The sequence below is a fragment of the Vigna unguiculata genome, chromosome 2 (assembly GCF_004118075.2).
Source record: "Vigna unguiculata cultivar IT97K-499-35 chromosome 2, ASM411807v1, whole genome shotgun sequence".
Classification (NCBI taxonomy): Eukaryota; Viridiplantae; Streptophyta; class Magnoliopsida; order Fabales; family Fabaceae; genus Vigna; species Vigna unguiculata.
The window spans coordinates 33,520,232-33,546,485 of record NC_040280.1 but is presented as its reverse complement, the minus strand read 5'-3'; the positions used below and the strand labels follow the sequence as shown (position 1 = coordinate 33,546,485).

The following is a 26,254-nucleotide window of genomic DNA, read 5'->3' as shown; positions in this document are numbered from 1 at the left end:
TCCGTAAGTACCCGTCGATACATGCGGATATGAAAAAAATAGGCGGGTACCCGACAGATATGGGTACGGAAATAGGACAGATATTTATCCAGCAGGTAGGGTATGGGGGAACTACTACTCGTACCCTACCCGCCTTGTTGACATCCCTAAAAATGTGTATCTAACAATAATAATAAAAACAATAATAATAATAATAACTATTATAATAATTATAATTCTTAATAATAATAATAATAGTAATATAATAATATTAGTACTATAATAATAGAAATAATTATAATTAATAATAATGATAATAATATTTATCGTTGATAGTAATAATGATTATTAATTATAGTTGATAATAATAACTCGTGACGGATCTTGACCAGTAATTTTGGAGGAGCCAAAATAATTGATAGTAAAAAATTTTGAACTCATCAATAATTTATTCGGAATAAAAATCTCCAGTTATTCTTTTTTTAATGTAAATAACCATATTGCATTCAAGAAATTAATCTTTCATCTTATTCTGAATTTTGTTTTGATAACCTTCATCTTAGAAAATGAAACATTAAGAGTTAAATAAAATGAATTAGAAAATCAATCAAGTAAAATATCTTTAATTTGTTTGTTTTTGTCAAAGACTGACATAATTCAATAATGGTCGACAAATCCTTCAAATTTAAATGAGTATGAACATCAACAATGAAATATTGGAGGGAAATTTTAAACTAATCATATATTTATCAATATACCTTTTTTTTAAGTTTAAGACAAAAAAATAATTTATCATAATCTAATAAAAATTGAGATGTAATTACTAACAAAAATATATAATAGTAATAATATTATATATTACAAATAAGAGTAATAACTTTACTACTAAGAATGTTAATAATACTAATAGTAATAATATATAATAGTAACATATAATAATAATAATAACAATTATTATTATTATTATTATTATAATACTAATATTTGTTATAATTTTACTACTATCACTATAAATAATATTTATAATAATATATTATTAATAATTAGAAATACTAATACTTATAAAAATAATACAAATAATAATATTATTTATAATTAATATTATAGTTGAAATCACACAGTAAAAAATTTTGAACTCATCAATAATTTATTCGAAATAAAAATCTCCAGTTATTCCTTTTTGAATATAAATAACCATATTGCATTCAAGAAATTCAACTTTCATCTTATTCCGAATTTTGTTTTGATAATCTTCGTCGTAGAAAATGAAACATTAAGAGTTAAATAAAATGAATTAGAAAATCAATCAAGTAAAAAATCTTTAATTTGTTTGTTTTTGTCAAAGATTGACATAATTCAATAATGGTCAACAAATCCTTCAAATTTGAATGGGTATGAATATCAACATTGAAATATTGGAGTGAAATTTTAAACTAATCATATATTTATCAATATACCTATTTTTTTTAAATTTAAGACAAAAAAATAATTTATCATAATCTAATAAAAATTGAGATGTAATTACTAACAAAAATATATAATAGTAATAATATTACATATTACAAATAAGAGAAATAACTTTACTACTAATAATGTTAATAATACTAATACTAATAATATATAATAGTAACATATAATAATAATAACTATTATTATTATTATTATTATAATATTAATATTTGTTATAATTTTACTACTGTCACTATAAATAATATTTATAATAATATATGATTAATAATTAGAAATATTAATACTTATAAAAATAATACAAATAATAATATATTTATAATTAATATTATAGTTAAAATTATATAGTAAAAAATTTTGAACTCATCAATAATTTATTCGAAATAAAAATCTCCGATTATTGGTTTTTGAATGTAAATAACCATATTGCATTCAAGAAATTCATCTTTCATCTTATTCCAATTTTTGTTTTGATAATCTTCGTTGTAGAAAATGAAACATTAAGAATTAAATAAAATAAATCAGACAATTAATCAAGTAAAATATCTTTAATTTGTTTGTTTTTGTCAAAGATTGACATAATTCAATAATGGTCGACAAATCCTTCAAATTTGAATGGGTATGAACATCAACAATGAAATATTGGAGTAAAATTTTAAACTAATCACATATTTATCAATATACCTTTTTTCAATTTTAAGACAAAAAAAAATAATTTATCATAATCTAATATAAATTGAGATGTAATTACTAACAAAAATAGTAATAATATTATATATTACAAATAAGAATAACAACTTTACTACTACTAATGTTTATAATACTAATAGTAATAATATATAATAGTAACATATAACAATAATAACAACAACAATTACTATTATTATTATTATAATACTAATATTTGTTATAATTTTACTATTATCACTATAAATAATATTTATAATAATATATTATTAATAATTAGAAATACTAATACTTATAAAAATAATACAAATAATAATATTATTTTTAATTAATATTATAGTTGAAATCATATTGTAAAAAATTTTGAACCCATCAATAATTTATTTGGAATAAAAATCTCCAGTTATTCCTTTTTGAATGTAAATAATCATATTGCGTTCAAGAAATTCATCTTTCATCTTACTCCAAATTTTGTTTTGATAATCTTTTATGTAGAAAATGAGACATTAAGAGTTAAATAAAATAGACAATCAATCAAGTAAAATATCTTTAATTCGTTTGTTTTTGTTAAAGATTGACATAATTCAATAATGGTTGACAAATCCTTCAAATTTGAATGGGTATGAATATCAACATTGAAATATTGGAGTGAAATTTTAAACTAATTATATATTTATCAATATACCTATTTTTTTTTAAGTTTAAGAGAAAAAAATAATTTATCATAATCTAATAAAATTGATATGTAATTACTAACAAAAATATATAATAGTAATAATATTACATATTACAAATAAGAATAATAACTTTACTACTAATAATGTTAATAATACTAATAGTTATAATATATAATAGTAACATATAATAATAATAACTATTATTATTATAATATTAATATTTGTTATAATTTTACTACTATCACTATAAATAATATTTATAATAATATATTATTAATAATTAGAAATATTAATACTTCTAAAAAATAATACAAATAATAATATATTTATAATTAATATTATAGTTAAAATTATATAGTAAAAAACTTTGAACTCATCAATAATTTATTCGAAATAAAAATCTCCGGTTATTGGTTTTTGAATGTAAATAACCATATTGCATTCAAGAAATTCATCTTTCATCTTATTCCAATTTTTGTTTTGATAATATTTGTTGTAGAAAATGAAACATTAAGAGTTAAATAAAATAAATCAGACAATTAATCAAGTAAAATATCTTTAATTTGTTTGTTTTTGTCAAAGATTGACATAATTCAATAATGGTCGACAAATCCTTCAAATTTGAATGGGTATGAACATCAACAATGAAATATTGGAGTAAAATTTTAAACTAATCATATATTTATCAATATACCTTTTTTTAAGTTTAAGACAAAAAAATAATTTATCATAATCTAATATAAATTGAGATGTAATTACTAACAAAAATATATAATAATAATAATAATATTATATATTACAAATAAGAATAATAACTTTACTACTTATAATGTTAATAATACTAATAGTAATAATATATAATAGTAACATATAATAATAATACTAATATTTGTTATAATTTTACTACTATCACTATAAATAATATTATAATAAGTTACTACTATCACTATAAATAATATTATAATAATATATTATTAATAATTAGAAATACTAATACTTATAAAAATAATACAAATAATAATATTATTTATAATTAATATTATAGTTGAAATCATAAATAAATGAAAAAAATAAAAATAAATTGACTTTTGTAGGATTTGAATCCGTGTCCTTTTGTATTAGAGTTTTAAAATGACGAAAAAACTAATTTCTATTACACGTGTCAATAAAAGAAAATGGGTATTGTAGTAATTTTGGTGGTATCTTCTTTTCTTAACATGTAATAGATGTAATAGATAATTGTATTACAATAAACGTGTTCTATTAAAAAAATCTTTAAATAAAAATGACATATTAGAAAAATAATTGTTAGTTTTTCTTTTCTCTTTTAGGTATGAAAAATGATACATTTAATAAAGTTTTTCTTAACAAAATTTGACAAACGACTAAATAAGATAAAAACGTACTACTTTTATTACTTTATTTTCATCAAAAGCAGTGGCAAAGGAGAATGGTGGCAGGGGATTATGGTCCCAAAAATTTTGAATTTTTTTTATAATAGGTATTTTAATTCTTTTTATTATAGATATTAGGTATTTTAATTTTTTTATTATATATATTAAATTAAATATTTTATTTTTTTATAAACATAATAAAATATAAAATTAGACATAATAAAAAATAAAGAATAAAAATATTTATCAAGATATTTTTTATTTTTTTATTTATTATGGTTTGAGTTTCTCACAAATTATTCTCATATTTCATTCTCACCTATTTTTTCTTGTTTTTGAAGAAAAAAAAATCTTATTTTTTTGCTCTTATTTCTCCTTTGTCCTCTTCCATTCTCATGGGAGAAAAAAAAGAAGGTAATTTTTTAGTCTCAATTGATAGTGAAATATTAGTTTAATAATTTATTTAATGATCCTCTTTTATATTAATTGTTTATTTCATGAATATAGAAGAAAAAATATTGTACTAGTGTTTTTTTATAACCAAATTTTAATTGTGGTTCTATTATATGTCTTGAGTTTCTCAAAAATTGTTCCCATATCTAATTGTGGTTCTATTACTTTTGCTCTTATTTCTCCTCTGTTCTCTTCCATTCTCGAGGGAGAAAAAAAGAAGGTAATTCTTTTGTCTCAATTGATAGTGAAATATTAGTTTAATAATTTATTTAATGAGCTTGTTTTATATTATTTTTTTTATGATTATAGAAGAAAAAAAATATTATACTATGTATTTTTTTATAAAGAAATTTTAATTGTGGTTCTATTATATGTCTTGAGTTTCTCACAAATTGTTCTTACCTATTTTCTTTTGTTTTTTAAGATAAAAAGATATATTATTTTTGCTTTCATCTCTCTGTGGTTTTCTTCCATTCTCGAAGAAATAAAGAAGAAGGTAATTCCCTCTTGTCTCACTTGATAGTAAAATATTAGTTTAATCGTTTATTCAATTAGCCTCTTGTATATTAATTTTTTACTTTATGAACATAGAAAAAAAAAGTATTGTACTGTATGTTTTTTATAACTGGATTTTAAGCGTGGTTTGATTATCTTTGAATTTTCTGTTAACAATTTTTTAGATATGTGTGATTTCTTTTTTAGTTATTATTATACTAAATTATGTATTTATTTTTATTTTATCAGTGACAATAATTAAATGTATAAACTTTTGATGTATTATTTTGGCTCCCCCAACAATTTTCGTCAAGATCTGCCACTGATTAAAAGATAAAAGTTAATCTACTATAATCCTATTTATAGAAAGTTTGTCAAATTTATTAAAATATTTTTTATCAAAAACTCATTTTTCTTTAGGTATAAACCTATAATAAGCGATAGGAAAAAATTTTCTAACAAAGAAAAATTTGACAAAGTTGACAAACTCATAGTGTCACATAGGTAAAATCGATCTTTATTTATGAATAAAGAGAGTAGACGGGTGTGGAAGTAATTTCACCAACACTTTTCACTCTTCCTCTACTCTTCAACATGGTTCCCTTTTCTTCTTCTACTCTTCTTTTTCGTTCCACAATTGTCTTCCACTCTTGTTCTTCGTTCTCTTCCGCAAGGGCATCATTTTTTGTTTCATTGTTCTACTGCATTTTCTTTGACGAGAACAACAATATTGTCTTCCAAAACTTCAGCCTTGAGTTTTGCGTTCCATCTTGAAAGGTCCCAGTTTAAAAATTAAATCAGGCGTGCATCTTCTCTTTCCGTTCTTTTTTCAACTTGTTCCGCGTTTGGGAGAAAGTACCCACTTCTTTTTGTTCGATTTGGGCTTCCTCCGCAAATTAGGGTTCATGTTCTGATTTGGTGGATGGGATAGAGTCGTTGGGTGTGGGGTTTGGTTGCGACTTTGGAATTGATTGTTGTGTTGTGGATTGTGGATGAGGATGAGGATAATGTTGGTAGGGTTTTATGAGTAGTTATGAAAGCTTTATTTATTATCATTGTGAGTGGGTTTTGCATGAAGAAATGTATACCAACTTATTGGATAAATGTTGATGTTTGAATCTATTTGTAAAGTCAAAAGTTGCATTGTGTTTGCCACATAAGTTGTCTGTGTTTGGTATTTAATAGTTTGCCACTATTTTAGCAGTTGTTGCAGCCCCTCATTTGATTTGTTTTGCTGATGTTTGAATGTATTTTGTAAGTCAATTATTCTATTTATGAAAAAAGTTGCATTGTGTTTGCCACATAAGTAGTATGTGTTTGGTGTTTAATATTTGCCACGGTTTTAGCACTTGTTGTAGCCCTTGGTTTGATTTGTTTTGTAGATTCATTTTTGTTGTGCCATATATGCCATGTTTTTCTATACTATTACTTTGGGTCATAGGTTTGTATACTATGTGTGGATTGGTATTTTGTTTTGGCTTCTAATTTAGTGAAAGTGTTGGCTTCTACTTTGTTAAAAGTATTTTCCTTTTTTTTTTGGTGTACTTAGTTTCTGTTTTGTGTTAATTGGTTAGTGTTTTAGGTTATCTACAATGAGTAAGGACATCGAAGATGGTAATTGCTCCATTGATAGTAAGGTATGCATGTTTGTTACCATACATTTGATTTGTGTTTGAGAATTGTATAAGTGTCATTACTAAAGTTGTTCATTGACTTTTGCAGATACATTTGAGGCAATCCCGTGAAACAAATATGTTGGCTTTATCAATAAGTAGTTAACTATAGAGGATAAGTTATTTATTCAAGGAACGTGTTTTGAGTGGTTTACACTATTGAAGGAATCTACGAAGATATCTAGAAATCTTTTTAGTAAATTATGTTCTAAGTGGAATGAAAGGAATGAATGTTTTGAAATAAGATCCCAATTTGTTAGATTTACTTTACTATATGTGTGTTTAAGGGTTAGGCTTAGGGTGGTTGGTCCAAAATTAAATTTGAATGAAATAGAAGTGGACAATAATGGTAGGAAGATAGTTTCGACGCAGTGGTGTACACATTGCTCCTATAGCATGTAGCCAATAAAGAAGACCTGAAAGAGTTATCAATAAAGTGTGCAACGAGAGATTTTTTTACTTAATAAGTCGGTCGAAGCTTTCATCCCTTATAGCAAACTAGACTAAAATTTGAGTATATAAAAAAGACTTTGTCTTTCTTCAAAGAGAAAGAGAGAAAGTAAAGAGGCCCTTAAAGATAAAGGCTTTTGTCACTGTTCAAATCTCGAATAGGCAAAATAAATTACATAAAAAAGAGACTGATTATTTCAAAGAAGTTTAGATAGCTCAGCGTGATTAAATATGTTTATATATATATATATATATATATATATATATATATATATATATATATATATGTAAAATTTCATTTGAATAAACAAAATTTATTTTTTAAAAATTTTAAAAGTAGATAATAAATAAAAAAGAGATAAAACAAAAAGTAATAAATGAATTGAAAATATAAAATTTATATTTTAAAAGTAATATCATAAAAAAAAATTATAGCAAGACTAAGTAAGAGAAGACAAAGAAGAAAAAATTACAAAAGGAGTGAAAAAGAAAAAATATAGTGTTCAATCCACATTTTAATTCTTTCATCTATTTTTTTTTCTTAACTGTATTTGTATGTTGGGCTAATAGTTCAAGTCTATTTTATTATTCACACTACAATTTTTTCTTTTTCATTCCATTTGCATGTTGGACTAATAGTCCAAGCCTTTTTAACACCATATTCTATTACTTTTTTTTTGCTATTGCACCCTATCAAATTCCTCGCTCGCTTCCGGAAAATTATTTCTGTAATAAGAGTGGGGTGATTGTCTTTCGAAAAAAATTTTCCAGATTTGGTTTATTCTGTTCTGGAAAATGAAATTCGGAATGATAGGTGCTGGAAGAAATTTGATATGGTATATAGAAAGGAATTGCGTGCTTTTCTTTTTTGGTTTAATTAATCGTAAGGTACCTAGTTTGGTACTAGAGTGTCAAATTGGTACCCGCTTTTAAAAAAGTGTCAATTGCATCCCAACTTTTGAAAATTGCTTCAATTAGGTCCCTTTCAGACAGAGTTGACTAACGCCGTTAGTCAACGTGCCACGTGTCAATCTGTAGTTTTTTTGATTTTTTTTTAATTTTTAATTTTTTTTTTAAAATTTAAAAAAATAAAAATAAAAATGCCACGTGTCAAGTCCCTGTGTGTGCCACATGGCATTGTCAGTGTCACGTGGCATTGTAATGCCACGTGTCAGTGTTACTATCAGATGCCATTGTGATGATTTCGATTTAGTCCCCATTTATGTTTTTTTCGTTTCAATTTAGTACCTACTTATGTGTATTTGATTCAATTTTGACCTAATAATTTTTAATAATTAAAATATTTTTTAATAAAATTAAAATTAATTAAGTATAAAAGTTTAAAAAAAATTAAGTATTTGATATTTATATTAAAATTTAGTGGTAAAAGTCATTTTAGTACTTATAAATAGCATAACATTCATACAAATAATAAATTTGGTCTGAAATTGAGAGAAACATTATAAATATTAGTACTTAATTTTGTAAAAATATTTATACTTAATTATTTTTAATCTTATAAAAAATGGATTACAAAAATATTTTAATTATTAAAAAAAAATTGGGTCAAAATTGAATCAGATACACATACTTAGGTACTAAATTGAAACAAAAAGACATATGTGGGGACCAAATCGAAATCAACACAATGACATCTAATAGTGACACTGACACGTGGCATTACAATGCCACGTGGCACACACAGGGACTTGACACGTGGCATTTTTAATTTTTTTTTAAAAAAATTTTAAAAAAAAAATTAAAAATTAAAAAAAAAATTAAAATTTTTTAAAAAAAAATCAAAAAAACCACAAATTGACACGTGGTACGTTGACTAACGGCGTTAGTCAACTCTGTCTGAAAGGGACCTAATTGGAGCAATTTTCAAAAGTTGGGATGTAATTGACACTTTTTTAAAAGCGGGTACCAATTTGACACTCTAGTACCAAACTGGGTACCTTACGATTAATTAAACCTTTCTTTTTACACCTGTTTGTTGAGTTAATAGTAGAAAACATTTTTAATACTCAAACCATTCCGTTTTCATTTTCACACCTTATTTCTTAACTCGATCCATGTTACTAAAATATAAAACGATTTTATAATATTTAAATATGTTAGGAAGTAAACTTTGGCTTGTAAAGTAAGATTTGTAATCCACTTTTTAATGCACATCCCTCATGTCGAGATATATACATCTCGTAAATGGGTTTAGAAATTGGTGGTCCGTCATTGGCCAGATAGTGGGTGAAACACCAAGCATGTCCAGAAAATCTCGCTGATACCATGTTAGGAAGTAGTCTTTAAATCTAATTCAACCCCACAAAACTAACTTGTAATGTGAAGTTTGCACCTTACTTATATACTACAAAATTATCTTATTTATAGTCAAGGTGAAACTTCTAACAAAATAATTATAAAATTTATGTTATAAGCTGATTTTTTAAGACCAAATTAGACTTCAAAATTAACAAAATTTTATCTTCTCCATCAATTCTCTTATTTCTCCTCTCATTAATCTATTCCAGCCCAACACATAACATAAAGTTCTCAAAGGTTCAAATATCATTAAAATAGCCTAACACATCACATAAGTTCTCAAAGGTTAAAATATCATTAAAATAGTTAAAATTGACCTTTTTTTAAAAAAAAGTTATTAGTTAATAATATCGTTACAAAAAAATATAAATTGTTTATCATAAATTTAAAATGTAATTCTATTGTTTGTAAATATTTATTGATTATAAGTTTAAATTATAAAATATTTCATACATACAAATATTTATTCATTTAGTTATATAAATAAATATTTCTTTTATTTATTCAACAACTAGAATATAGTATTATAGTGATCATGACAAGATTTTAGTGAGACTTAATATTGAAATTCTTAGTTTATTTTCAAAAGTGACTGTGATAAGTATAAAATATGTTTTACTTTAAAATATAATTGATAAGTCTTATAACTAGTGCTATTTATATTTATAGGTTTTTAATCTAATTTATTTAAACATTATTTAATACTTCTAACAATATTTAAATATAAAATGACAGATCCTTCGATTTCGTTATCTATTCATTGAGATTGAAATGTTAGAAACAAATAAAATAAATAATTACAAATCCAATAGTTATGCATGGTAACGGTAAGACAGGGTGTGGAAATAGTAAAGGCAATTAGATATTTGGATAGGACATACGTGACTCAGTCAATTGGTCCTAACAACAATCATGGCCCAACTGTAAAATATTGAATCCATTGATACTGTGGCCATTTCTTCCTTTACTTCTATAATTTCTATCAATTTTTTATTTCGAAATATATAATTAGAAATACAATTTCTTATATTTTAAATTATACATTTTAAAATATAAAATATAAAATATTTTAAATTATATAATTGTAAAATATAAAATATATTTGGGATAATAATTTCTAGATTATGAAAATTTGTATTTGAAATTATATATTCTCAAATACAAAATATAAAATATATATTTTAGATTACAGCATTCAAAAATATAGAAGTAAATATAAAAATTTATAGATACTGAAAGAATTTTCTGGAAGTTCTGGAAAAAACTGCCCGATATTGTTATGGGAATAATAGCAATACCAAATTGCTATTAAGTCCGAAAATCTATTCAAAGTTCAAAGTTTTGTTTTGTTTTTCTTTTTCTTTTTCTTTTGAATGTCACATGAAATAGACTTCTAAAAATCGATTTCTTAACTCCTTTTTACATTACTTAAACCTATTAGGATCAACCCAAAAACCCAAAAATAGATGAAAAAAGAAGAAGAAAGTATTTATATCTGTATTGGTAAGTAAATCATAGTGTAATAATAAAATATAACCATTGAATTTATTTTAACGTGTGTACTATAGTGGACTTTTGCTATAATTTATTTCAAAGGAATATTTTATATTAAATTCGATATAACGAGTAGAATTGTAAAAAAACATGTCATGTCAAAACTTTTTTAATTAATGACACAAAAATGAGCAGGTTGATTTAATCCAATCCAACACAAGTATATGAAATTTAATATAACAATGTGCATCGTTGACTGGTTTTGACAAGTTGTTTACTAATCAAATTGTTAGAACGTAATTATCTAACAATAATGAAATACAGAAAAATGTTGATCAAGTACGATCAATTTGGCTTCAGTGAAAAAATATTATTTTTAAAGATGAGCAGGTAGATGATATTATTGTCACCAACCTTAATGTTAGTTTACAATTATTTTTAGAATTATTTATAAGTTTTTTTCTGTATTTGTCACTGTTAGAATCACTCTTCAACAAATTTTTATAATTATTTATATGTTTTTTTCTAGTATTTGTCACTGTTAGAATCACTATTAGGCCGACAACTGAATCTAAAGAGAAAAAAAAAATGCCACCAACAGTTAATTTAGTTTTAAAGAGTAGAAATCTTGAATAATGGCTCAATTATTTTGTAAATAAAGAATAGTGTAAAAAAAAAGTGTTACTAGAAGTTAAGAACAATCTAGTCATGCTTCTATGATATTCTTATATATAGCTAGAAAGATTTTTTTTTTGTTACCTTAAAATGTTTTTAGATGTTATTTGACACTCCATTAAAGCATAATACATTTTAGTCTTTGACACTCCAATATTAAAAGTAATTAACTTCTGTGCTAATTAAGAAAATTAGTTATAAACATTTCCTTTTTATAATTACATTTATATACTATAGTTATATAAATTTGATCAGTCATCGTACTCATATTTTATAGGTATTTTAATATTAAAATTATTATATAAATTAAGTTAGGATATTACAGTTCAATAAAATACTTTATCAACCTATATTTTTTAGGTTGAAATACATATTTTTTTTTTTTAAAAAAAGGATGATCGTTTCTTGAAGGACAATGGCCCAGATACAGGTAGAGAGGCCCAACATGAATAGGCAGAAGCCCACACGTCTCATCTCTGAGATTGAGGAGACGAAAAGACACTTTACCCAGTGACGGTGGTGGCGGTGAAGATTAGGGTTAGGGTTGCAATTACCTAATTTAGTTGAATGATGGTAAGTAGAAACTGAGGTAGAAATTTACAGGGGAAAGGAGAACGGTAAAGAAAAGTAGTTACTTAACGGAAAGCAGAAAGCAAAAAAGAAGTTAGTTTACATACAATGTGAGAGTCGTGAAATCAGGGAGAAGAGTCACCGTGGGAGTCGCCGTGGTAGCCGCCTCCCAACAGACAGATTTGGTCCCAAATGAGGTCGGGAACAGGGACAACAGAAAGCCGAGGTTGTCTGAGGAGAGCAAAATCCTTGAAATGCTTCATCTCCTTCAAGTCCACCGGCCTCCTCATCTCTCCAACGGCCTTCACGTCCACTGCATCGCCGTCCCACTCGCGGACCACCGAGACAACGCCGACGATACGGCGGGCCTTGGAACCAGAGTGGTAGAAGAAGCAGAGGTCGCCGATGGACATGGACTTCAGATATTTCTGGGCCTGCTTGTTCTTTACCCCATCCCAATTGCTTATGCCTCCGTTCGCCGCCTGGTCCTCCCACGACCACTCCGACGGTTCCGTTTTCAAGAGATACCTCTGCTTCTTCTCTTTTTCCTCCTCTTTCTCTCTCTTTGCCATCTCTCTCTCTCTTCTCACCATTTTCCCCAAATCTCCTCCCGCCTATTTAACCCTACTTTCAAAATCAATCATTTTAAATTACTCATCCAAGATAACACCCAAATTAAAATTAATATGTTAATCCATTCAAAAGATGATGAATAAATAAGAATTGAAAAAGGTTCTATAAAAAAAATATAAAATTGCATTAAATCTTCTTTTTTTTTCTGTAAATTTATGAAATATTATTCATAAAATAAATTTAAATATTGTGTTTAGTTGTATAAATTAATTAACTTTAATTTTAATTCAACTAAAAATATTATTGTAGTTTTTATTATATTACTAGATTAATTTAATTTTTTTATTATAAGGTAATTAAATTTATTATAAGTTGTTTATTATTTTTTTTTTTTTAAACTTTCTTCTTCTCAATCTAAACCTCCGTAACCTTTTCATTTCTAATAAAAAATTAAAGGTGAAGAAGCTCTTCTATTTTTTATTTTCTTTTCCATCTGTAGTGGAATCTAACTCTAGCTTCACCAATTATTTGGTATCTTATCTTATTTCTCTCCATCCTCATTATTACTAACCCCATTGATCAGACATTATTCCCTATCTTCAATTTTGAACTCAGTAGCTAACCACACAAAAAAGAAGTTCCTTTACCATTTAAAAATGATAAATCAGGGTATGATTCTTTAGGTTAAATGAAAGTGTCTTTATGGCATTAGCTTTTAATTTATAGAAAAGGTAACATAAAATCTTTTAAAAATAAACTTACATAGTTATCATGAACATTTTACAAAAATAGTTAATTTAAACATAATCTTTTAAGAAAGAGGGTGACACATTTCACATTGACTTTTTTTAATCTATTATAGCATCTCCATATAATAATGGTTTCAAGTTTGTCTAAAATTACAACCTTAAGTTTGTTAAAAAAAATTCAATAAAGTGAGTGAGATTATAAAATAATAAAATAAAAAAACAGGTTACATATGATACGGCTCCTTGTACTTAATTCAGAGCTTCTCTGGTTTTTTGTCTGCATCTCATTTGGCCTGTTGTGTGTTTTTATCAGACACTGCAAGCAAAGCCAAATGGTAAATTATTTTCTTCATTTATATAGTTTTTATCATCTCATAATCACATTTTCCAATTCCTGTGACTGCTGGCATTTTTCTTTATGATTATGAATCTGGATTTCAGACACATTCATTGCTGTAAAGAATCAGGTTTGGACAAAAAGTAGAGTAATGGTAAGAATGAATTAGATAATAGAGATTCGAAAAGAAACGCGTGCAAGAACCCAACGATTAATGCACTCAATCTCACCATCATTAATTATCATGTCAAAGTTCAGTATTTTCATTACTACATTGTTACAAGAACTTGTACGCAGTGGTGATGAATCATTGCTCCTGCACCAACATGTGTGTTAACTGAAATGATGAAGACAAAAAGATGGTGGTTATCGTTTTTTTATGAGAAAACATGAGGGGGTTGAGCTTCAGATATCAGGCACCCTACACAAAAGGACACTCATTTTCTTAAGGACAACGCAAAATTTGTACCTCAACCAGAAAAGAAGGATTACCAAAGCCCATTTTAAAAGGACGTGAGCTATTGTACAATGGACACACCCACTTTGCCCTCCTTTGAAGGCTAAATTCTCCTTTAACAAGTCAGAAAACAATGTGTTGGAGGCCTAAACCTCTCATTAACTTATCTCACTCATGCTTTGCTTTGGCCAAAGGAATAAAGTAATATGGCCATTACCAAATGCAAGACCCACCCACATGCTCAATTTTATATAATAGTCCAAAAATATTCTGATTCACAAAAGGAAATAGACAGGGACATGACAGAATGATAGAGCCTTCCTCATATACGAAACCAAACTCATAAAGATTGACATAACATCCTGTGCAACACATAAGCCTCAAGAAAGCAAAGCAATCAAGAGATTGCACACACTAAACATGTTGGCACCACCAATTGATTGCTATGTTACCAAGCTTTAGCTTTCTGGTTCCCCGGTCAAATAAACTATTTCCTATGCTTATATTCCTCTTCCCCACTCCACCAACCTCTTGCTTTACTCTCCCACTACCGCTCCTCCCTCCATTGTCAAATACAACCACCTTCAATTACCTTCTATCATTCATATTTCCTACTCACCACTCCTTTCAATGGACACTTCCGACCAACAATCCACAAAACAGCTAAGAGAACACCTCCAACACCACCAAGAGCCTTTTTCGTTGCAGAGCTACCTCATCGAGAGAAGTTACATGTTCAAGAACTTCAGCAGCTCTGAGAGTACCAACATTCACCACCTTTATTCAGCCAAGAATCTGAAATGGTCCATCAAGTATGATTTACACAAGATAAGGAAACGGCTACTGCATGCTACAGGGATACTAAGATCACTACTACACAACTTCATCCCCACAGAAGACAACCAGGAGTTCTCAAACTGGAAAGAAGAGGACAACAGTGATCTGTATTATGTGCATGAATATTTAACAGCACACACTCAGGCAACTCAACAAACAAGTTCACTGAAAACATTGGCCATGTCTCATCATTTTACAAACAATGATGCTCCTCCCCACAAGGTTTTGCCCGCGAATATGTTTCAGACATTCACACTCCCCCAATTAAAAAGATCAGAGGTAAGCAAGGGAAATTCATGCTCTCATCACCTTATTGTTAGTATATAATAATTGTATACATGCAACCACAATTCCATTACCGTCTTTAAGCAAACTCACTCATTAAGCTTAACAGGTTGACGCAGGAACCAAACCATATTGGATGAGCTCAAAGGAGAATAGTAGAGGACCAAAATGGAAAGCACCGTTACCCAATGCAGGTTGGACACTTTCACTAAAACCAGAAGGGGAGAAAAAAGTACTAGCACGTATGCATTGATTTTAATTTTTAACTTGCATTATTTGGGTTGTGATGGAACAGTGTGTCACTTAAAAAGTTCAGAGGAGCAGGTAACAGCTGTTGCAACTTTGTCTCAGAAACTTGTTAGAGACTATGTAAGAAAGCTAGCGGCGAGCTCAAATATTTTGAAATTGAGACGTGCAAAAAAAGACAAACTACAGGATATGGTCGAGACGGCTTCTTTGTGCGGAAGAAACAGAAGGAGCCTGGAAAAGAGGGAGCAGCTACGGTTTGACCATGTAGAAAAAGACAAAGGGTTTCATAAAAATGAAGGTAAAAGTGTGTCAAGCAAAGCAGTTTCAGAAGCTGAGGGGTTGCAGAATATCATACATGAGCATTTTAACGTGTTGGAGAAACAATACAGAGAAGGCAAAAAGATCAGGCACCTGCTGCATGCAGAGTCCTGTGTGATATCAGAAGAGTGGAAAAGCTTCCAAATCGTAAATTTGGAGATATGCATGGAGATAGGAGATTCAATCACGGACGACATTGTAAGCGAAATAATCGATTTATTTTAAGCAGGCCATGCCCATGTAACATGTTCACTGGAACTGTACTTTGCTTGGTTTAGTTTTAGCATCACTCTTGAATCTACTTGCTGTTGCGGTAAATTCACGTTGCAGAATTTAGTTCAAATTACGAATATTTGATGGGTCAACATTAATATAGAAGGAAATACATCACTGATACGGAAGGAAACACATCACTAATAAAACCTGAGTGGAATAAGAAATTGACACATACAAAACATTAAAAGACAAACAAACATAAATAGATTGTTCTTGTTAACTCTTATTTACGAGAAGATTAGAAAATCATTTATTGTTTTTCCTAAAACTCCCAAAAATAGCATATGATTAATTGGATAAACGGTAAACTGTCATTCACTATCATAATTGAAAATTTGAATGGTACATTTGTAAGGTAGAAGGGGGAAAATGACAAGAGGAGGCACCAGGTGGCAGCGTAAGAAGGAGAATGTTATCCGTAACCATAAATAAATAAATAATACGAGGACAGCGCGTGATGTCGTGTCCCACAAAATCCAAAGAAGAGAACAGAGCATGCGGGAAGTGAAGTGTGGGGTCGTCGTGTCTTTCGCTTTCGATTACTCACTTAGCTTCTGCAGACTTCTGGAATGAACTTCGGCATCGTTCACAATCACAAACAGTTCTACTCATACATACCCATCATCACACAAACACAGAAACACAGAAACACGGAAACACAGAGCATTCTTCGTCTCTTCCTTTCCAATGGCAGTGCCAATGGCAACACTTTCTGCTCTTTCCTCCACTGTTCTTCTCAACGCCAACACAAGCACGAACACCGGCAGCAGGACCATCTGCACTTTTCCACTGCATTCCAACATCCACACCCGTCTCTCTTTTTCTTTCTGCTCCAAACGCACTTCCCTCACCTGCACCGGCTCCTCCGTCAAAGACGACCAACAAACTGAATCCTCCACTACTACCACTGTTTCCGTTGCTCCCGAAAACGACGTGGACCATGATTCTGGTTCTCTGTCTGATTCTGATTCCGATTCTGACACCCAACAGGAAATGGACTGGAAGGCCGACGAGGAGTTTAAGAAGTTCATGGGCAACCCCTCCATCGAGGCCGCCATAAAGCTTGAGAAGAAGAGGGCTGATAGAAAGCTCAAGCAACTTGACAGGGAAACCACCAACTCTAACCCCCTTTTGGGCCTTTTCAACACCTTGGTTCGTGACAACTTGCTCAGGGAAAAGGAGAGGCTGCAAAAGGCTGAGGAAACTTTCAAGGCTCTTGATCTTAACCAGGTCACCTCATCACTCACTAATTCGTATCCATTTCATTTGTTGTATTCTTTTTCGATAGTACTATGTTATGCTACTCTACCTGTACATGAAAGATGAGTACCTACTAATTAAATTTAGTTTAATTCGGTTTTATGCAGTTAAAGAGTTGCTTTGGGTTTGACACCTTCTTTGCAACCGATGTTCGAAGATTTGGAGATGGAGGCATTTTCATTGGCAATTTGAGGAAACCCATCGATGAGGTCATTCCCAAGTTGGAGAAAAAGCTCTCTGATGCAGCAGGACGAGATGTCGTGGTCTGGTTCATGGAAGAAAGAGCAAATGACATTAACAAACAAGTAAGTACTATCCCATCGTTTATTTCAATGTTTTTAAATTCTTGGTTTCTTTTTCGAGTTTTGCATTCTAGAGCGTGGACCGTCACTGTTACATGGTGTTAGACATGCTTTAATTGCTAAAGTACTCGATGGATCACTTCAGTCTTGTGAATTAAGCAATGAAAGAAACTTCGGAGGAAAATACTTGGACCTCTCACTGCTCTGAATCATTAACAGTTTGGCACTTATTTCAGTTAATTGCGCACATCATCCGCTCATGTCACAAACAAATCGATTCATTCCATGCATTGATGTGACAATCTATGCTCCTTTACTACCTTTACTATCATCATCGTTCTGGCTTTGCATGTTTTTTTTTTTTTTTTCACTTGCTCGGATCATAAAGAAAATGCTGTAAAGATACTTTGCTAGATGGCCAATTGGTAAAAGTCACGGTGTTGTTTCAGGCTTGTGTGGTGCAACCCAAAGCAGAAATGGATCTCCAATTTGAGTCAACTAAGCTGAGTACTCCTTTGGGCTATTTCAGTGCAATTTTATTAGCTGTTACTACCTTTGGAACAGTTGCTCTGATGAGTGGCTTCTTCCTTAAACCTGATGCCACAGTCGATGACTATCTGGCTAATGTTGTGCCTCTATTTGGTGGCTTCTTATTTATTCTGGGAGTTTCAGAGGTATGTTATATTTCAGAATTTCCACCAAACGTGGTAGTTTATTCCACATTTTATCATGTTCTGATTACGACTTACTATTCCCTTACTGATAATCCTCTAACTAATAAGTAGCTTGCTTATCTTTTTACAAGCAAGAAACTCACGAATAAAGCCTAAAGAAAATTTGAAATAGTTTTATTGCCACATGGCGTTGTTGTTTACTGGATGGAAAGCATTATCTGCAAGAGACATTGTGACAGTAGCTCATTAGTTTCCTCATTTTGATGATTTCATGAGTTAAACTAAACAGACAATCTCCAACACCTGACTGATACATTGGTGTATTCTTTTCATTATGCAGATAACTACCAGGGTAACCGCAGCCCGTTATGGTGTTAAGCTTAGCCCTTCCTTCCTGGTGCCATCGAATTGGACAGGCTGCTTGGGAGTGATGAACAATTATGAATCTCTCCTCCCAAACAAGAAAGCTCTTTTTGACATTCCTGTAGCTCGTACTGCTAGTGCATATTTAACTTCACTACTGCTTGCTATTGCTGCGTTTGTGGCTGATGGAAGCTTTAATGGGGGTGATAATGCATTGTGAGTGCTGCACATGTTACCTTCTCTAGAAGCGCAGCTATCTCTTTCCTATTAATGCTTTTTCTTTGGTCAATAAGAAAAGGAAAGGAAACTTAAATTTAAGTGAACATAATTTGCCAGAACCATAAACTTATGATCTACGCAATAAGCCTAACATGCATTAAGTACTATACATTAAAATTTACAACAATAATAATATGGGGAGCAAGAACAAACAACAGAAATCCTTGTCTGATATTCGCCATGTAAGTTCCATGCATTACAGTACAGCTAACATGCTTGGCGACATTACTTCTCATTATTATTGCTTACTGTTTATTTTCAGGTACATACGGCCTCAATTTTTCTATAACAACCCTTTACTTTCTTTCATCCAATACGTTATTGGACCTTACACAGACGATCTTGGAAATGTATTACCTTATGCCGTGGAAGGTGTTGGAGTTCCTGTTGATCCGCTTGCATTTGCTGGGCTTTTAGGTGGGTTTGTTGAGATTTCTGCCTTTATACCTCCTTTTTGACAATAAACAGTGCAACTCTACATTCTTTGCAACCTAAGATCTAAAATTTATATAATGTCCAGGCCAAGTGGCATTTGTTAAAATTACTTGAGGTCATGAATATGGTAAATTGGATTGTTTTGGTTGAATCAATGGATAGAAATTTGAATTTGATGATTATGCAGGGATGGTGGTGACTTCTTTGAACTTGTTGCCATGTGGGAGGCTAGAAGGAGGACGCATTGCTCAAGCCATGTTTGGCAGAAACACTGCTACTCTCTTATCTTTTGCAACTTCACTGTTACTCGGTATTGGTGGCCTCAGTGGTAGTGTTCTGTGCCTGGCATGGGGATTGTTTGCAACATTTTTTCGGGGTGGAGAGGAAATACCCGCCAAAGACGAGATCACCCCTCTAGGGGAAAGCAGATACGCTTGGGGCATCATCCTTGGCCTCATCTGTTTCCTCACACTTTTCCCCAATGGCGGAGGCACATTCTCCTCTTCATTCCTCAGTGGTCCATTTTTCAGGGGTGACATATAAATGTAATAATTGTATGTAGGTATACGAAATTATGTAGTGTGATTTTCGTTTAACATATTCTCCACAAGATAGAACTGTGTTTCTTTGTCATGTAATCATAATCAAGAATTCAAGATGGCTAATTGTAATTATAGCTGCCATTTAAACTTTGAATTGCAAATCACGAGCTCCCAAACATCATCTTCTTGTTACATTGATGAAAGATTAAATTTTGTTTGAATAATAATAATAAAGTATGATACAAGAATATAGTTGATGACACCAGCCCAGGTGTAAGAAGAAAGTTTTGTACAAGAAATTCTTTACTTTAAACATACTCACTCATATATAAATAGAAGGACAATCACGATAGTGTTAAGGGTGAAGTTAATTATGTCATTCTCTGCAGTGACGGTTAAATCTGGTGGTCTCCCGTTATTTGGTTCTCTTACCCTTAATTCTGACCTTCCTGCATACCCGATTGTCCTCTGCACTCACCATGCTTTCATTCCTGGTCAACGCGTCTCCAACTTCTCTCTATTTAAGGTTCATTTTTCATCAATTCCATTTCCCTTTTCGTTCTGTTCTTTTGTGATTACAGTCCAATTTGTTTCAGAGTCGCAGGACTTTGGTCCATGATCCTCGCAAGTGGATGCATCCAGTAAGCGACGACGAGGACGATGAAAACGATGAGGATCGGAGTCTGGATCTACTGGTGAGGTTCGTTCAGAATGTCTTCAAGAAGGTGTCAAAGAGAGCAAGGAAAGCAGTTCGATCCGTTCTCCCTTTCCCCATCTCCACCCATTTGGTTAGGCTGCTTAATTTCTTCTTCTGCCAATTCTATCGCGATTCTGCAACTCCGGATTTTTTATCGGGGATGAAATTTAACCTCTTTTTTAGTACAGGTCGGATTTTCTGTGAATGGGACACTGTTTCTGACCTTCCTGTGGATTTTGAAGGCGTTTCTTCAGGTACCGTTTTCGTTTATTTATAATGGGCATTAACATTGTTAAGATCATTACTGAATCCCATTTCTAGAATTTTGTTGTCTTCTAACTTTTTGGGTATTTAACGATGATTGTGGACAACTGCATTCTTTTAGATATGGGATTTTGACATTCTATACGATACCATTTAGTGATTTCAATCTGTTTAGCTAAGTTTTTTGTTAGGTTACTGCTATGCAAAGCAGCATAGAACATGAGAACTCACTAATGATGGGATCCAGGTACAGAGGGGTTGTCCTAGTTCACGGGGTTCGTCTAGGTAGGGTCTTGTGCAGCCTTTTGCCCCTGGGGAAAGGGTGTTTCTGTGATTAAAACCAATGACATGGTCTTAAAGTGACAAGACCACTCTTTGCAAATGACTGGAGTCAAATGAACCATGTCCTGTTTTGGAACAGATTTCTTTCTAGGGAAAATGACTAGGCGCGTAGGTGGGACACCTATGGTTCAGATATATCTGCAAAATTGATGTCAAAATGTAGGTTATGTATGCAGTTGTTTGATCCATTTACTTGCATAATCTTTGTTTAAATTTCAACATCTAAAACTACTAATTTTAATTCATACACATGTTTTTAATCTTTTTTGGACTGTGTAAAGACTAAAACGAGCTAAAAGAAGTGTATGGTTAAGGAGTAAAGCGAGTAATTTGTAAGTGTGTAGATTAAAACATAAAAAATGTTGAATAAGTAATTAAACTTCCTTACAATATAAGGGTGATGATTTTTCCATTTGATATTTGGCATGGACCAGAAAGTGAAAAATAGATGCATTCTCGTTGTGAACTCTCAAGCTTTTGCCTTTGCAGTATCCCTTAAACATTTTGGTACTGATGTATAATTCAACGCAGGTGTTATGCACGCTTGGAAGTGTAGTGTTTGTAAGCATCTTATTAATCCGTGGGATATGGTCTGGTGTTAGCTTTTTGCAACAAAGCCGACACCAAAAAATGGATCAACTAGATATGCGCAATGCTTGGAATAATGGTGCACAGCCCGTGACTTGAACAGTTCAATTTACTCATTTTGACATGAACAAACAAGTCACGATTAAGACTAGAGAAAACTTTACACTGGTACTGGAAGCTTACATTGCTGCAATTCTTATTTGGCAGAGAATAAAGAACACAGGAAGCTGCTGCGCTGTCATTGCCAGTATTGTCCAAATTCATAGATACATGTGTGGATGATTTCATATTATAACAGAAGTTGTAACTTACCTGTAAACTACCATCGACACCTTTGGAATTTGCTGCACATGCTATAGCCTTTGAAATACTTGTCATTGCCAGTATTGTCCAAATTCATAGATACATGTGTGGATGATTTCATATTATAACAGAAGTTGTAACTTACCTGTAAACTACCATCGACACCTTTGGAATTTGCTGCACATGCTATAGAATGAAAGTATCCTGTTGCAGCAGCAACAACAAATTGTGCTGCAACATCAGTGAAACCTCTTAAAGTGTACTGAGACATCATTGCTGTGTTGAATAATGCCCATTTATGCCAAGCTTTCCCCCATTTATTTGCTTACCGAGTAGCTTAATAAAGACATATAATACCTGAAGCCTAATAAATGCTTCTCTGCGCTTTGAATCCTCTCCAAGAGACCACTGGTACTTCAAGTATGCCAGCATTACTTGAAGATGGCCATTTTCAGGAGACTTTTCAGGGTCATACTGATAGAATCATAGAATGAACTATCCTTATTTAACAAATTTAGTGGTTCTGGTCCCTGAAGAGTAATGATGTATTATCATTTCTTTACAAAGATAAGATCTCCTTTTCAAATTATATTTTAGAGAGAGACGAGAAGAAGAAAACAATATACAACCAATTTCTATTAATTTATTTCACAAATCGACAATCATGTCGGGTCCTAGAATACAATTATTGTCATTATTCATTTCTAAGGAAGAAATGGATCTATGACTTTTTTAATTGATTAAAACAAATCTCAGCAAAGATTTGATCTCTTTTTTGGTTGAGACCCTTTTTCTATATACAGATAAACATATATGATGAGGTCAATGGTCTGAAAATAATTATTGATGACCATATCCTACACTAGGCTATACCAATGTATGCATATGTATATTTTTGGTATATCATTAGCAAAGGTGGTATTGAGCTTAAGTAGAAACAATAGTTAAGTAATTCAGGTCTCCACTACTGTTTTTGTCATTGTGGGTCCAAGAGTCGACGATTGAAGACTATAGCCGCATCCTTATCTCCACGCCCACTACAGTTCACAACCACTTTAGTACCATCGCTGAGTGTGGGAGCCAATTTTTCTAAGATACCCAATGCATGTGCTGCCTCCAGGGATGGAAATATGCCCTCTAATTTGCATAGTTTTTGGTAAGCTGCACATTATGTCAGTGGATTAGTAATTCGTATAATGTTTTTCATAACTCAAATGGTAACAAATGTTTTTGGCCAAAGTAGTACCATCAAGAGCTTCTTCGTCAGTTGCAGCACAAAATTCAGCTCTCCCACTTTCTTTAAGAAAGCTCAACTCTGGACCAACTCCTGGATATTCCATTCTGCAAGTTCGTATCAAATATGTGGGTTAGTAAGCTTTTAAGGTTAATGTTTGTGACGTGGGAAAGATATCAAATACTAAATAACCCTAATATTTTAATCACTGACCCAGCGGCAATGGAATGTGGATGGATAATTTGGCCATGTTCGTCCTGTAGTAAATAGCTGATGGCCCCATGATACACACCCACTTCTCCTTTGCTCAACGTTGAAGAATGTTTACCACTCTCAAGTCCCAGACCTCCACCTTCAACTCCAATCAACCTTACATCTTCATCATCAACAAACTCATGAAACAGACCCAAAGCGTTTGACCCTGTCCCCACGCAAGCCACCAGAACATCTGGCTTCCCTCCCCACTTTTCCAATGCCTGCGTCCTCGTTTCTTTCCCTATCACCGACTGAAACTCCCGAACCATGCTCGGGCATGGGTGTGGTCCCACCGCCGAACCCGTCAAATGGTATTTATTTTCCAAATCCCCCACCCAACACCGAAACGCATCCGATGCTGCATCTCTGAACCCTCCATCAACTGCTTCAACCTACGCATCCACAAACTGATTACTAATTGCTTCTTTTCACACGCTCGTGTTTGGTAAAAAACAGAGAAAATGGTTTATACCTGAGCTCCTAGCAGCTTCATCAACCGCACGTTTGAATACTGTCTTTCGATGTCTTTGGCTGCCATGAAAACAGTGCACTCCAAAGCAAGTTTTGCGCATGCTGCTGCTGTGGCAAGGCCATGGTGTCCAGAACCAGTGGCGGTGACCACGCTTTTGCATCCCATGCGTTTAGCAATCATGGCTTGCGCAAGAGCGTTGTTCATCTTGTGAGAGCCACCGTGGTTGAGATCCTCTCTCTTTAAGTATATATCAGGCCCCGTCCCATTGTTTCTGCTCTTATAATACTCCGACAATCGTTTGGCGTGATACAGAGGTGTCTCTCTGCCAGCATAGTCTCTTAACGCCTCCGCCAGCTCTGCCTGTGGGAGCAACCATTAAAGGTTAAATTAAAGGCTTTCAATTGTTCTATATATATATAAACATTAAGCTATTATAGTATAAGAGTGAATTTGATGAATTCGGGTAATTAATTAACCTGAAAAGCATCGTCGGCCATGACTTTTTTGAACTCAGCTTCAAGCTGGCTCAAACAGGCTACAATCGTTTCAGGTACAAATTTGCCTCCAAACCTACCGAACTTTCCCGAAGTAGAAATGGGAAGTTCCTTCTTCTGGGCAGTTTCGAAAGGGTTTTTGTCCATTGAGGGTGTTGGAGGGGGGACGTAGGTAACGCTCAACTGAGGGAGCTTAGTTTGGTGAGTGACGAGAGCTTGAGCCACCACAGAAGCAGCGCGCTCTTTCTGATCTATGAACTTGCTACTTCTGGAATGGCACCTGATGAGTGTTCCTTGCAGTTTACAAGCCATAAGAATTGTATGGTGTTTCTGTGTGAGTGAGGAGGAAGATAGAGAATTGTGTTTGCTTGCAATTGCAACAATGGCTCTTCACAGGCTATATTTATAGTGTGCATGTAGTGTGCATGGGTCATGTCACCGCGTTCACTTTTTAACATTACAATTTCAACACGGACTTTAAATATTGAAAGTGGAATTACTATTTTTCTTGAAAACAAAATATTTGGACACATAAATATTTTAAACGTGTTTCAACACGATAATTGCTTTTTTCATTTTATTTTTTCATATTTTTCTATCCGGGAATACAGAGAAAGTTCAAATCTCAACCCCACCAAACACTTATCCTCATTCACATCCTACTTACCCTAAATTTGTACCACTCCCTTTAATTTGAATGAAAATTATCTTTTTTTAAGTAAGAGACCTCTTTTGAGAATAATACTGTAATTAAAAAATAAATAACGAGTGTAAACTGATTATGGAAAAAACAAACAATGTAAATTGTTTTAAAATTAACAATGGGATCCCATTTAATAACATGTAAAAGATATTTTTTAACAGATATATTGACGAAAAATAAAAACAAATTTATTTTTAAAATTAATAAAAAGCGACGAAGATGAAAACATTATAATATAATATGTTGCTCATTATATAAAAATAAATTGAAAGTCTGTCAAAACTTTCTAAATCAAATATATATTAATAAGGTAAAAAATAAATATTTTACGAATAATATAATTATTTATATTAAAAAAATTAATTGATAAATTTAATGATGATTCAATTATTATAAGTTCAACAATATAAATAATATAAATAATGATAGACATTTTTTTATATATATTTAATTTCTCCGATGATTATAAATATATTAAATTATATATTATTTTTTAAATTAATCATAGCAATATAAAATATATAAATTTTGCGTATATTATTTTTTCTCTTCCTTCTTTCATAAAAATCCGTCGTTGATTCTTGCTGTGTGTTAAACTCATCTGTTTATTCATCACCCACCCACTCATTCATA

General features: G+C 31.2%; 5 protein-coding genes across 6 annotated transcripts; 3 read left to right on the top strand and 2 right to left on the bottom strand.

Moving 5' to 3' along the window:
- Positions 1–12,112: 12,112 nt before the first annotated feature.
- LOC114174009 (thymocyte nuclear protein 1) lies at positions 12,113–12,971 on the bottom strand. Its single transcript, XM_028058731.1, has 2 exons — positions 12,441–12,971; positions 12,113–12,317 (listed from the first exon to the last, which is right to left on the bottom strand). Exon 1 carries the CDS (start codon positions 12,924–12,926, stop codon positions 12,459–12,461), a length of 468 nt encoding a protein of 155 aa, XP_027914532.1. The 5' UTR covers positions 12,927–12,971; the 3' UTR covers positions 12,113–12,317; positions 12,441–12,458.
- A 2,012-nt stretch (positions 12,972–14,983) lies between these two features.
- On the top strand, positions 14,984–16,444 carry LOC114174700. Its single transcript, XM_028059526.1, has 3 exons — positions 14,984–15,565; positions 15,681–15,765; positions 15,867–16,444. The coding sequence occupies exons 1-3, from the start codon at positions 15,080–15,082 to the stop codon at positions 16,361–16,363; spliced, it is 1,068 nt and encodes a 355-aa protein (XP_027915327.1). The 5' UTR covers positions 14,984–15,079; the 3' UTR covers positions 16,364–16,444.
- Positions 16,445–16,914: 470 nt separating this feature from the next.
- Positions 16,915–20,461, top strand: LOC114174305 (probable zinc metallopeptidase EGY3, chloroplastic). The gene is made up of 6 exons (XM_028059130.1): positions 16,915–17,644; positions 17,782–17,979; positions 18,426–18,650; positions 18,991–19,229; positions 19,555–19,709; positions 19,915–20,461. The coding sequence occupies exons 1-6, from the start codon at positions 17,102–17,104 to the stop codon at positions 20,268–20,270; spliced, it is 1,716 nt and encodes a 571-aa protein (XP_027914931.1). The 5' UTR covers positions 16,915–17,101; the 3' UTR covers positions 20,271–20,461.
- Positions 20,462–20,522: 61 nt separating this feature from the next.
- LOC114174306 (protein SHORT HYPOCOTYL IN WHITE LIGHT 1) lies at positions 20,523–22,711 on the top strand. 2 transcript variants are annotated; one of them, XM_028059132.1, is made up of 4 exons: positions 20,523–20,795; positions 20,874–21,057; positions 21,155–21,220; positions 22,104–22,711. In XM_028059132.1, exons 1-4 carry the CDS (start codon positions 20,749–20,751, stop codon positions 22,257–22,259), a joined length of 453 nt encoding a protein of 150 aa, XP_027914933.1. In that variant the 5' UTR covers positions 20,523–20,748; the 3' UTR covers positions 22,260–22,711. The 2 variants fall into 2 exon arrangements, with proteins under 2 accessions (XP_027914933.1, XP_027914932.1); XM_028059131.1 differs by having other exon boundaries at positions 20,866–21,057.
- A 375-nt stretch (positions 22,712–23,086) lies between these two features.
- On the bottom strand, positions 23,087–25,570 carry LOC114174653 (tryptophan synthase beta chain 1-like). Its single transcript, XM_028059481.1, has 6 exons — positions 25,554–25,570; positions 24,901–25,285; positions 24,425–24,784; positions 23,911–24,344; positions 23,710–23,804; positions 23,087–23,624 (listed from the first exon to the last, which is right to left on the bottom strand). Exons 1-6 carry the CDS (start codon positions 25,568–25,570, stop codon positions 23,440–23,442), a joined length of 1,476 nt encoding a protein of 491 aa, XP_027915282.1. The 3' UTR covers positions 23,087–23,439.
- Positions 25,571–26,254: the final 684 nt, after the last annotated feature.